General features: G+C 51.6%; 1 protein-coding gene across 4 annotated transcripts in view; it reads right to left on the bottom strand.

The window, feature by feature from the left end:
* The window catches only part of Vav2 (vav guanine nucleotide exchange factor 2), a 163,809-nt gene that overhangs the window by 116,098 nt on the left and 35,105 nt on the right, over positions 1-12,606 (bottom strand). For all 4 annotated transcript variants that reach the window (XM_085835084.1, XM_085835085.1, XM_029469945.2 and 1 more), the window contains exon 2: positions 6,523-6,639. In XM_085835084.1, coding sequence (XP_085691210.1) covers positions 6,523-6,639 — 117 coding nt within the window. The remainder of the gene's footprint in view (positions 1-6,522; positions 6,640-12,606) is intronic.

Here is a 12,606-nt window from a genome sequence, read left to right as displayed (position 1 = left end):
GCTTGTAAGGCCTTCTGGGAGGGAGGAAAGGAGGAAAGGTGGGAGGGAGGGAGGGAGGGAGGGAGGGAGGGAGGGAGGGAGGGAGGGAGGGAGGGAGGGAAAGAAGAAGGAAGGAAGAATAAAAGGAAAGGAAAAAGGAAATAAAAGGAAAAGAAAAAGGAAAAGGAAAAGGAAAAAAAAAGAAAAAGAAAAAGAAAAAGAAAAAGAAAAAGAAAAAGAAAAAAAACAGGTAATGGTGGTGCATGCCTTTAAACCCAGTACTCAGTTTGAGGCCAACCTGGTCTACAGAGCTAGTTCCAGAATAGCCAGGACTATACAGAGAAACCGTGTGTGTGTGTGTGTGTGTGTGTGTGTGTGTGTGTGTGCGCGCGCGAGCGTGCGTGACACTTTCCAGTGATGAGTAGGACCTAAGGGGCTCCCTGACAGCACTGGTCAGCTGTCACAGGAGGATGGAAGGAAGCTACCGGACTTCAAGAAGGGAATTAAGAGACAGAACAGCTTAGCAAAGCTGGGGGCCACAGGTCCTAGTGGGAAGCGATGAAGCTCTCAGAGGGAGCTGAGAACAAAGGGGGCAGAAGAGGTGTCATGGTGACAGTTACCTTCAATCCTAGGCCTTCCCCTAGACTAAGACTTGCCCAAGAGAACTGTCCCACTCACAGAGAAGAAGTGTCCTTCAACATGTGACAGGCGCCCAGTAGGGTCAAAGGAGTGTCCCGGTCCATCAGTGTGGCTTTTGTTGTAATAGCAGACAAAGCAGGCAGCTCTGAGGTGACACTTATCTGATAGAGGAGGAGAAAAGAGAACAACTGAAGAGGTGGACAGACAGGGAGAGGCTGTGGGGGAAAGGCATGGTATAGTGTCTTTAGTAGAGAGATGCCCACACGGGCACAGCAGACCAGAGAGAAGGCCAGACAGGCACCCCAGGAGGGTGTAGTAAGCGGAGAGACTGAAAGATGCAGTTGAGTGCCCAGGAGGTGTGGCGGGCTGCAGGAGCCAGATAGATACTCACAGAGTACATGATGAGAGAAGAGCCGGTGGAGGGAGGAGGCAGCTGAAGAGGCTGGCTCCAGAATTTGGAGTCAAATTTGGTAGGTGACAGGAAGCAGCAGGAACAAACAATCCACACAATACCTTAGGAGAGTCAGATCCTCAGCAGCTTGGTTCTGAGAGACCAAGTCCCTGGGAAAGGGACCCATACATGCCACTTCCCAGGTCTGGGCACCGGACAAATGAAAAAGGCATGTGACTGTTCCCCAGGTGTGGTTACAAGGGAGAACACATCTGGGAGAGGTCCAGACTAACCTGGACCCCGGGGATGGGGGGGGGGGGGAGCACGGAGAGTACCTGGGAACCAAGAGGACATGTAGACAAAATGGCTGTGTTATATAGGGAAGAGAAGCTGGAAGAAGGGAAAGAGAGCTTTAGGGGGCGCTGAAGAGGGTTAGGGTAGCAGCTGGGCGGGCAGAGTGTTAGAGCCATCAGGGTGCCGCTAACAGCTGCTTGTGAGTGACCAGAGTCTACTTTGATATGTTAAGTAGTACCCCAGTTAGGCATTTGTCCATTTGAGTTTCTTTGCCACCCAACAGAGACCACCCTACTACCCTTCCCCTTCTCTGTCTCTCCCTCCTGCCTTCTCCCATCCTTCCCCTGTTTTCTGACTCTTTGAAGTATACACTTTACCTTTTGAAACCCAGTGACCTTCACCTCAACTAAAAGGCAGGTTAACATACTCAACAATGGTAGCTACCATCACAAATAAAAATGTCTACAGCAACAGTCTCGGTCCCTCCCTGTTCCCTGCTCCAGCATTGCCCATGGCTGTCTACAAGGGCCTGTCAATGGGCCTCCTCCACACAGGAGAAGATGGCACAGCAGTCACTGCACAGATGTGGAAGTGAGGCTTAGGACATAAGGCGATGGTCCTGGACCTCCCAGCGCCAAGTTGAAAGAGATGGGAATCCAAAAACAGCCATTGACCCTGGGCAGGAAGCTGGTCACTCTGTTAGCCTCGACTTCCTGTTCCACAACAGGAGAGAACAAAGACACAACACAGAGGACTGACATAAAGGCAGTGCCTACATCCCAGGGAAGAAGCAACTACTACCCAGGTATCTGTCATTTCCGGGAGCTGGGCTCTCAGAGGAAAGCAAACAGAAGCTTCTCCAGGGTCCCCACCACACTTCCATGGGGTTTTAGTTTCCACACTCCCAGGAAGAAGCCATGGTGTGGCCACAGCCCTCCCACCCTGGGCCTCCACAACTGGACAGACGATGGTAGGGACAAGGCCAGCAAATGACATCACTAAGTAGGCAGGCACCTTGCAGCCAGGCCAGAGCCCAGCAGCCAGAGCCTGGCTTATGTGTAGCACAGCCACCCTGGAAATCTCCCAAACAGAACTTATCTGAACTCAAACCTATTATCTTTAATGTAACTCTTCGGAAAAACACCAGGGAAGGCAGCCAGAGAGAGAGTCACTTCCGGAACTAACTTCTGGATCCCTCAGCTCATGCTGGAACCAGTAGGGTGAAAGACCAAGATCAGGAAGAAAACGCTCAACACTAAAAATGACAAGATGCTAAGGATCCATTTCCTTGCTGAGTTCTTTTAAGTAATTCCTCAAGAGCCAGCACTGATCTTCCCTCTCAAAGGCTCAAAGACCAAGACACACACACACACACACACACACACACACACACACTCTCTCTCTCTCTCTCTCTCCCTCCCTCCCTCCCTCCCCCCCCTCCCCCTCCCCCTCCCCCTCCCCCTCCCCCTCCCCCTCCCCATGGCTAGCCTGACTCCCACCACAGAACCTGAAGGAGAGACAGATGCAGGAGACATTAAGAAGCCTTCCCAGGGTCAAGCTTTCCCAGCGCTCTAGAGTTAGTGGTTCTCTACCTGTGGGTCACAACCCCTGTGGCAAACATTGCGATTCATAACCGCAGCAAGATTACAGTTATGACGTTCCTACTTCCAAGACAGTTTTATGGCTGCGATCACCACAACATGAGGAACAGTGAAAGGGCTGCAGCATCAGGAAGGTTGAGAACCACTGCTCTAGGGTCTCAGAGAGCCTCCCTACCCAGGTACTCCAGGCCAGAGAAACAGAACAGAACCAAGGGGTAATGGGCCTCCCAAGCCTCCACTGCACCTGCCTGGCTCAGCTCCAGCATAAAGAGAATGCGGTGAAGCCATCATGACCAGCATGAGGACCTGCAAACACAACCAGTCCAGCCCCACCTGACAGTACACCCAGCCTCTTTAACACACAGACTTGATCCCATGTCCAATACACAGCCTAGCACTTAAGCCTCCTCGAGCCCCAGGTCTAGCCTTGTGCTGACCACAGGTTGTCCCTATAAGAGGGAAGGAGGAGGGCAATGCATGGGAACTTTTCCAACTCGCAGAAGCTGATGAGTGAGCCTGATGTCAAGTTGAGCCACAAGGGCTGACAAGTGGAGACCCGGTCACCTGCACTCACAGAATGAGCACCCAGCACACAGTATAGCACCAGCACTGACCATGAAAACCACACAAGCTGCCTCCATGGGGTCAGCTCAGATGTAGAGCCACAGCCTCAGCACCACAGATAGCTGCAGGGGCAGAGCAGGTATTAGATGTACACTCTTCCAGACAGACCTTCAGAGCAATGCCCACCCACCCACTGCCGCCATCTGCAAATGGGACTTGGAGAATCCACAAGGTTGTAGCTTGCTGATGACAGAGTAAAGACATACCCAGTCTGCTGGGTTCCAGAGTTCCACAGCTTAGCTACCAGGTTTTATCCTCTAAGGGTACAAATGCTGTGTCTTTGCAAATAAAATAACTGAAAGATGCACCCAGGTAGAGGCTGGCACCTCCCTGTGACATTCTAGGTTGGTTCCTACCAGCACTGGAAAGTCAGACGATGCTAACAGCATCAACTCAGCATGAAGGGACACTACTTGGCCTGCCAGCCTGCTGGGCACTTCCACTCCCATACACACACACACACACACACACACACACACACACACACACCTGCTGGGCACTTCCACTCCCATACACACACACACACACACACCTGCTGGGCACTTCCACTCCCATACACACACACACACACCTCTCTCTCTCTCTCTCTCTCTCTCTCTCTCTCTCTCTCTCACACACACACACACACACACACACACACACACACACACAGCCTCATACACCACGGTCTGGAGGCACTGGGTTAGGTGTCTGTTCACACAGCAGGGGTGCAGAGAAGCCTGATTCACCCAGCCCACTCTCAAGAATGGAAAGAGTCTGAAGCAGCAACAGGCAGAAGGCTGGTGGTCTTATGAGCTCCTGTAGGTCAGAGCATGAGGCTGGACCTACTCCTCAGCTAAGCTACAGGGTCTCCACAGCAGGGTCACCTCCAGCCCCAATACCCCACCCTATGACTCAAGGTCCAAGTCCACCATCCACTCCCATTTCCCATAAGTTATGCTAAGACAAGGCCATGGAGACAAGACCAAGGCCAAGAAGAAGCTCCCACATGTAGCCGGCACAGTGCGCTCACTGCAGGGCCAGAGCTGCCTCATCAAAACTGCTGACGATGACATGGGACCCTTCTTTATGAAAGGCCTGGCCACACAGTTGGCCAGTGATCGAGTGATGGGTGCGTAATCCAGATTTATGTGCCTTACATCATGCATTCCACCATAGCAAATTAAAGTCAAAATGAAATTACATGATATTATACACTGAGCACTCCAGGGCTGAACTGCTGAACAAAGTGTGGGTTTAGTTAGAGTTTGCCCATCTTATTCTCTATATGGTTATTCCTGGTGTGTGTGTGTGTATGTGTGTGTGTGTTCTAGTTTTCCCATCTCATTCTCTATACAGTTACTCAATGCCTAGTGCAAGCATGAACGGGTGTGTTCGTGTGTTTCAGCCCTCCCCAGAATCTAGGCCATCAGCCTTTCCTATCCAGAATGCTGTGGCAAACTCATCTCAACCACTTCCAGGAGAGAATCCCACAGACCTAAGAGACTGAGAAGCCACTCACAGGACGGGGCACCACCAAGGAGGCACCATCCAAATGGAGAGAATCATAACTGCATGTGCACCATAGTGCATGAACCTCCCGCACCTGCCAGGATCTCTGGGTATCACAGAGACCTTACTCTATACTACTTGGCCTTGGCAGCTTTCTGTAACCTTGGTGCAAGCCTCCATGACCCCTTCATCCTTGCATCTCTCAGGCCTGACAAACCTACAACATCACTTGCATGGTGCTAAGTTCTGCTGACTGCTAGAGGCTTGGTCTCTCCTCGAGTCAGAGCTGCAGTAGCCTCTCTATGCTTTTATAGCCAAAAGAAACCTCTAAAACCTGATCCCACCTAGAAATGGATTCTCAAAAGGAGACCCACAGGACAGATGAGGGCACTGGCCCCAGAAGCCCCGGTCCTGAGCAGTAAGCTGGCTTGGAACACCACTTCACAGAGGAGCCCCTTGAGGACCAGACTGCCCAGCATTTACAGCTGAAAAGTTTACCCTCCTGTTCACATCCTGGACTCATGGCTGTTTCCTCAAACACGCAGTCCCTGAGGATGGTCCTCAGGGAAGTCAGAGAATGCCTGTCTCTGCTTCCCCTCAGCAGCATGCAGAAGCAGCTAGCTCAGAGGCCACACCAAGCTGTGGGGGAAGGGCAGGCAGCATGGGGGTTTTAGGAGACAAGCTAAGGTCTGCGCTTCAACTCTCAGACCCCACCCAAAAGATATTCTAGTCATGACCCTGCCTAAAAGGAGGGCTGGAGGCATGACTCAGTCAGTAAGGCACTTAGCTAATGTGAAGAAAGCCCTGAGCTTGATCCCCACCACTGCAAAAACCAATGGTAATAAATACTGTAACCCCAGCACCCAGAAGATGAGGGCAGGAAGATCAAAGATTCAAGGTCACCCTCAGCTACATCTGAAGTTCAAGGCTAACCTAAGCTACAGGAGACTATCTTACAGGAGGCAGAAGCAGACAGAATTCTGTGAATTCAAGACCAACCTGGGCCATTAAACAGAGAAATCCAGGGTGGGGTTACAAAACAAAAATGAGTTACCGCCAGACAGTAACTTTAATCCCAGCACTCAGGAGGCAGAGGCAGGCGAATTTCTGAGTTCGAAGACAGCCTGGTCTACAGAGTGAGTTCCAGGACAGCCAGGGCTACACAGAGAAACCCTGTGGGGGGGGGGGGGGGGGGAAGAGTTACCAATATTTCTGGTGGTACCTAACCTACTCATGCTCACCAGGAAGCCACTAATGAGTCTCGGCCTCCTGGGCCTTTGCATCTGCATCTGCCTGGCCTCTGGTTCCTCTCCCTCACCAGCCTTCATGATATCCCCTAGATTCAGGCTTGGGTGGTTCCCCTGACTGAGAGGCAGGATTCGCCCTCCCACTCCACCCTGCCACACACACCTGTCTTCAGCATGTTCCCATCTGTGACACCGGGTTGGCACTGGCCAGCCTGTGCAAGAGTTTTTTTCAAGCCCACACCAAGAGCCCACTCACCTTCCCGAAGTCTCGGACATCAAAGAGGTCGAAAGGGTCAAACAGCTCACTGTTCCTTAGTCCAAATTTGTCATGGCAGACTTTGAGGAAGGTGCGAATATTCTTCAGACACAAGAACTAGAGAGAGAGAGAGAGAAAGAGAGAGAGAGAGAGAGAGAGGCATTAGTAAGTAAACAACATCACAGAAAACTTCAGTCACATCTGCCTTAAGCCCCTGCCTTGGGGTACCCATGCAGAGGCACTAAGCTGCTTAGCAGAAGACATCCCCATTACAGGCTGAGGTGGGCTGGAGCTCAGAACCTCTGTCCTCCCCAGGGGAAAGAATGTTCCATTCACCACGTTGGTCCAAGGGTGGAACACCAAATCAAAGTCAGCTAACACACGCCCTGCCCTGCTGTACCCTGTGCATCCCAACGCTGACTACAACAGCAGCAAAGAACACGCTGGCCTAGAGTCAGCTCGACAGAGCACCTCACACAACTGCGCATCACGCCCACGTGGGTGTGTACACACAACTCCTCACAGCACACACCTCTCTCTTCACAGAAACCAAAACCAGTAGCTGAGCTGTGCCACTGACCACCAGGACCCTGGAAAGGAGCTAGGCTGGACACAGCAGGAGGCTGTAGGAACAAAAGGTTGTAACTCTCAAAGGGACAAACCTGTGGCTCCATTCAGCACCACATCTCCCATCATACTCCAGGCCAGCTCTGACCCAGCTCTGTCTGGGGAGAAGAGGAGGTGACAAGATAGTCAACTTCTAGTCCTTGTGGAGAAATCAACTATAAAGAAACTGACAAGAGAGACTGGAGAGATGACTCAGCAGTTAAGAGCAGGTGCTGATCTTTGAAGAGGACCCGGTGCGGTTCCCAGCACCCACATCAAGTTCACACAGCCTGTAACTCTAGTTCCTGAGGGAATCCAGCTCCCTCTTCTGGCCTTGGTGGAAACTGCATACACACAGTGCACATATAAACATTAATTAACTACACTTTAAAACAAGGAAATAATTTTTAAATGTTAAAGAAGCCGACAGGCAGAGGGGAGAAGGCCCAAGCACAGACTTTAGGACTGGTTTAAATTTTGTCTGCCCATAGTAAGAAGAGAGATGACCAACAGTGGCCCATGCTCCTGAGGTGTTTGCCAGGCAGGTATTGTCCTCTGATCATAGGCAGGGAGCAAACAGTATGTGGACACCATTCAGCACCCAGCATAGCTGAGCACAGCATTCAAGAGGCAACCCACAGCCCAACACAACTCAGGACTTTAGGCCAATCCATACCATCCCTATAGGACCAACCCCTAGCTTATCAGCAGTGTAGACAAATGGATTCAGATGTGACAGGCCAGGGTTACAAACAGCATAAGCCCCAGCTAAGCTCAGGGAACAGAAGTCCCAGTCTTGTGCCTCCACCTCTGCCATGGGTCACTACCCATTCTGGAATCACCATTCATAGACAATGCCAGCATGGTTCCTGTGTTTCACCTCTCTCTGTCTCTGTCTCTCTGTCTTTCTCTCTGTGTGTGTGTGTGTCTCTCTCTCTCTCGTGTGTATGTGTGTGTGTGTACATGTATGAGCCCATGCTCACATAAACTCGTGCACATGCATGCACCTGTCTGTCTGTCTGTCTCCATATCACTCTAATTTCCTCTAAACAACATTAAAGATGAACTGTGCACACAATATGCTTTATCCCTAAACACCTGAGCCTGCATTTCCTGAACAATGACATCATCGTACATATTCACAGCACAGTCAAGAAATTAGCACAGATGCCACCCAATCTGCACATTGCATTACATAAAAGACAACCAGAATGGCCTTTATGGTAAAGAAAAAGAAAAGGATGTAAGGGGGAGGGGAGGGGGGTAAGTGGGGAAGGGGAGAAATGTGGCTGAGGAGGAAAAAGGGGAGCAGAGAGGAGGGGAGGGGAGGGGAGGGGAGGGGATCTGACTGAGTCCAACCCAGGACCACATAGAATACTGCTGTCACTTCTCTTTAGTTTCTACTAAACTAGAACTGGAATCTCCATTATATACTCTGTCCCATACAGTCTATGTCACTAGACACATGTACCCAACAAGCACGTCAAATGTTAAGACAAGCATGGCTGAGAACCACTGATACAGACCGCATGGGTACAAAGTGCTCCTCATCTGTGTCTTGTACAGCCTGATGGTTCTAAAGAGTACCCACCCTGTGAAGAATCTACCATCAGCACAGAAGGCATTTAGGGAGAAGGGTTTGTGTGAGCGATGACAGCCTGGGAAAAAGCCACCCTGGTGGTGGATGGGTCACGCACACACACTGCTATACCATAAATGCTTAAAGCACCAAGCTGGATGCTTGGAAGTGGGGAGGGAGAACGAGATACAGTGGTGCACTCCTGCAGTAACAGCACCTAGGAAGCTGATGCAGGAGGCCAAGGTGTTCTGGGCTAGCCTAGGCTACCTAGCAAGACCTTGTCTCAAAACAAAGAAAGAATAAAAGAAAATCGTCAAGACGATACATATTTACATATCTCAATTAAAAGACTCAAAAAATCGCTTCTCGGCCTTTTGGCTCAGATCAAGTGTAAAAGACTCAAAAAAACAGACATGGAGACAGGCAGAAGGCCACGTGATGATGGAGATACTGTATTCCCAGCAGCCAGCAGCAGCTGAAGACAGGCCTAGGGCTCAGCCTCCCTCAGAACACCATCACAGCCAGCCTCTGGCCTCAACCAGCAAGAGGGCACACTTCTGCTACTATAAGCCACAAATCAGCAGACACGCACACACAAGCAGAAAGCAACCGTGCACATACACACACACACAAGCCTGGAAACTGGGGCGAGAGGGAGGGGAGGCTCTGCACCCTCCAGCCCGGTACCACCTCCTGCCCCTCCTGCCCTGTGGAGTGCTGAGCTTCCAGCCCGGCTCAACTATTTTCGTCCATGGCTCCTCTCTAATTTCCACTAAGCATTTATTTTAATTCCTCCCTGGCCTCCCATTTTGGAGTTAATTACACAGGTCCTGACCATAATCATGGCCAGTGAAGCCAGGCTTCTTTTCAGGGCTCGGCACAGGCCAGTATCCCTTGTCCAGTGGCCCAGCCTCAACCTGCACCCACCCCACCACCACTCCCACCAGTGACCACTTAGGCAGCCTAACCTTCAAGAGTCCCACCCCTGGAAAACAGCCACACAGGCAGAGGCTGGCTTCGTGGACAGGAACAAAGGTCCTGGAGTGTCTACCAGGAAGCAGCCTGCATACCACCCTGCCGCCCTTCATGCCGACCATCCCCTAATCTACTCACTCCATGTCCATATTCATTGCCACGGTCCTGTGGGCCACCTTATCTTACTTACACAAAAGAAAACCAAGGCAGTAAGTAAGCTAAGGACTTTGGCACACAAGCTGACAGCATCAAGGGTCACAAACGAGCCCATTATCTGCTTCAGAATGAAGGGCACTCGAGATGAAAGGCTTCCTCGGGACACAGGGTCACCTGCAGTCTATGCCTACCAACAACACACTTAATTCCCGCTCTCTCTCACTATACAATTAGGGAAACAGAAGCCCAGGGTGGCAGGGGTGGAGAATACCTAGCTGGGAAGGACAAGCCCATGGTGTCTGTCAACCTCTCCCCTTCCCATGGAGGTGGGGCGGCAGGCACTGTTGGTGCGTCTCAGATCCCTTCTTCCCCGACTTCCCCAGCACCAGGAGGGTGAGACCCTGCCAGTTGGAGCCACTAGCTCCCATACAGCGGAGACTGGCCCAGATTCTAGACAGGCCTGAGGTTGTGGATGAGAGAAAGAAAAAGGCCTGTGGCTGCTGCAAGCCTGTCTCAGCTCAGTGGACAGGGCCTGAAGGAACACAGGTGAGTGAGGTGCAGGCACGGGGCAGCACTGAATGCCCGGTTGCCCGCCCATCCCTGTTGCATCAGAGATATGCAGCATTCTCTCACTCATCTGCTTTAACCTTCGGGGCCTTCGTAGGACAGCCAGAGGCCTCAAGGTGTCCTGAGGCAACACTCAAGCTCAGGGGAATTCTGCTGAGTGTCTACGTGAGTAACAGGGCTCGCCAAGGGATGGCAAGCAGCAGGCCACTGTGTCTGTTTAAAACACTAGAGAGGGCACAGGCCAGCACCTCCTATTGTCCTTGATCCTCCCTGGGTTCCACTTCTTGGTCGAACCACCCTGCTAAGTGTGGCCTTGGTGGTAGGAGACCCAGAGTAGACTACACTGGAAATGTCAGCAGCGACTCACTGTCCACCAGCTCCCAGAGCATCTATCTAATCAGGCTGAAATCACACTGGCAAAAGGACAGTCTCTGAGCCCAGCTACCCACACGCCTCCCCAGGCTCAGCAGGACAAGAAGCCTGGGTGCTGTTTCCTATCATCTGTCATTCAGCTATGACAAGGATTGGGGGAGGGGCACACCCCGGAGCTGCCAGGAGGCCTAACAGCACAGAAGGGATTCTCAGGCCCAGCCCAAGTAGTCCCGCCACAGCCTCTTCTCTGTGGGGCTTTGAAACCACCTGGCCATGGTAAAACAGCCCTCCTCCCTCCAAAGGAGAGACGCATCCGGAGAGGCAGCCTAAAGGCCGTGGAGACCATCACCTTGATAGGGGTTCTGAACACTGCCAGAATGAGGGTCCAGTCAGGCCTACCCTGCAAAGCACATTCCTCATGAATGCCCCATGCTCAGCCACTGAAATGTGGACATAAAACAGAACCAGACCAGGGGAGCCTGTTCATTGCCTCAGGCCACACAGTTAGCTAAGGTCACGTTTAGCTTCAACTGCCAACTTGACACACTCAAAAATCACCTGGGAAGGGCGTCTCCATCTCCAAGGGGATTGTCTAGATCGGCAATTCTCAACTTGTGGGTTGTGACTCCTTTGAGAGTCACACGGCCCTTTCACAGGGGCCAGCCTAAGAGCATCGAAAAACTTATATTTACATTACTATTCATAGCAGCAGCAAAAATTACAGTTATGAAGTAGCAGCAAAAATGAGGGACTGCATTAAAGGGGCACAGCAGTAGGGAGGTTGGGAACCACTAGTTTAGATCAAGTTAACCTAAGGACATATCTGTGAGAAAGTGACTTGATTAAGTTAACTGAGACAGGAAGACCCAACCCACTGTGGGTGCCAGCCACTGTGGACACACACACAGACTTGAGTGGTCCCCAGAATTGGGCTCTAAGAATGGAGAAAGCTAAGAAGTAACGCAAGTATTAACTCTGCTCATAACTTGAGTTTGACAGAAGTAGCTGCCTCAAGTTCCTACTGCCCTGACTTCCCACGATGGAGACTGTGAGTACTCCGTCTTTTCTCCCTAGCCTGCTCTTGTTGAGGTCTTCTATCACAGTGACAGAAAAGTCAGTCAGAACACTGGCCCTCAGCCTGGAGTGTGCAGTTTGAGCAAAGGGGGGGGGGGTGTCCAGCACTGACCGCTGGGAACAAAGGGCGACCTCAGGTTTCTAAGCTCTCTCTTGCCATGACACACCTGTAAGATCTGGACCTCAGTGCAGGGCATCCCTCGGTCGCACACACCAACCAGCTTGAGCCCAGGGTCAGGAGCTGCAGCTCTAGCAGCAACATAGTCCTGCCTCAGTAAGGATAAGGGGATCTCTGCACTCCCCAGGAGGCCTGCTCTCTATGACATCTCTGCCAGTCAGCCCACTGTCAGCCCATCCGCTCTAAGACACCATGAAAGGGCAGCAAGGACTACCCTCTCTCTGTCACAGACCTGGCTCTTGGCTCTGGAGCCACACATCTCTGAATTTAAAGGGTCCAGCCCAGAGCTCCAGGCCCTTCCAACTCTGACCTCTGGGAGTCTCCATGGGTGACTCACGACAGCCACAAAGGCCCCACTGTACAGGGTTTTCCAGAACTCCAGGCACTGCCAGAGCCCCACTGAGCTGCTCACAGAAAAGAAACCCAGGTTCCAAGTCCCTCTCCTGGCTGGCCCAAGCTCACCATGAGCCAGGATTCCACACAGCTGGGGGCAGATAAGACATTTGATCTCCAAAGCCAGATTGTTATTACTGTTAAGCAATCCTGTGCAGGTTTCAGGACAGAAGGACAACAAGAC

The sequence above is a fragment of the Mus caroli genome, unplaced genomic scaffold (genome assembly GCF_978045245.1).
Source record: "Mus caroli unplaced genomic scaffold, Mus_caroli_1 scaffold_2, whole genome shotgun sequence".
NCBI classification, from domain to species: domain Eukaryota; kingdom Metazoa; phylum Chordata; class Mammalia; order Rodentia; family Muridae; genus Mus; species Mus caroli.
Note: the sequence above shows the minus strand (reverse complement) of the source record. Positions and strands in the feature narration are given on the sequence as shown.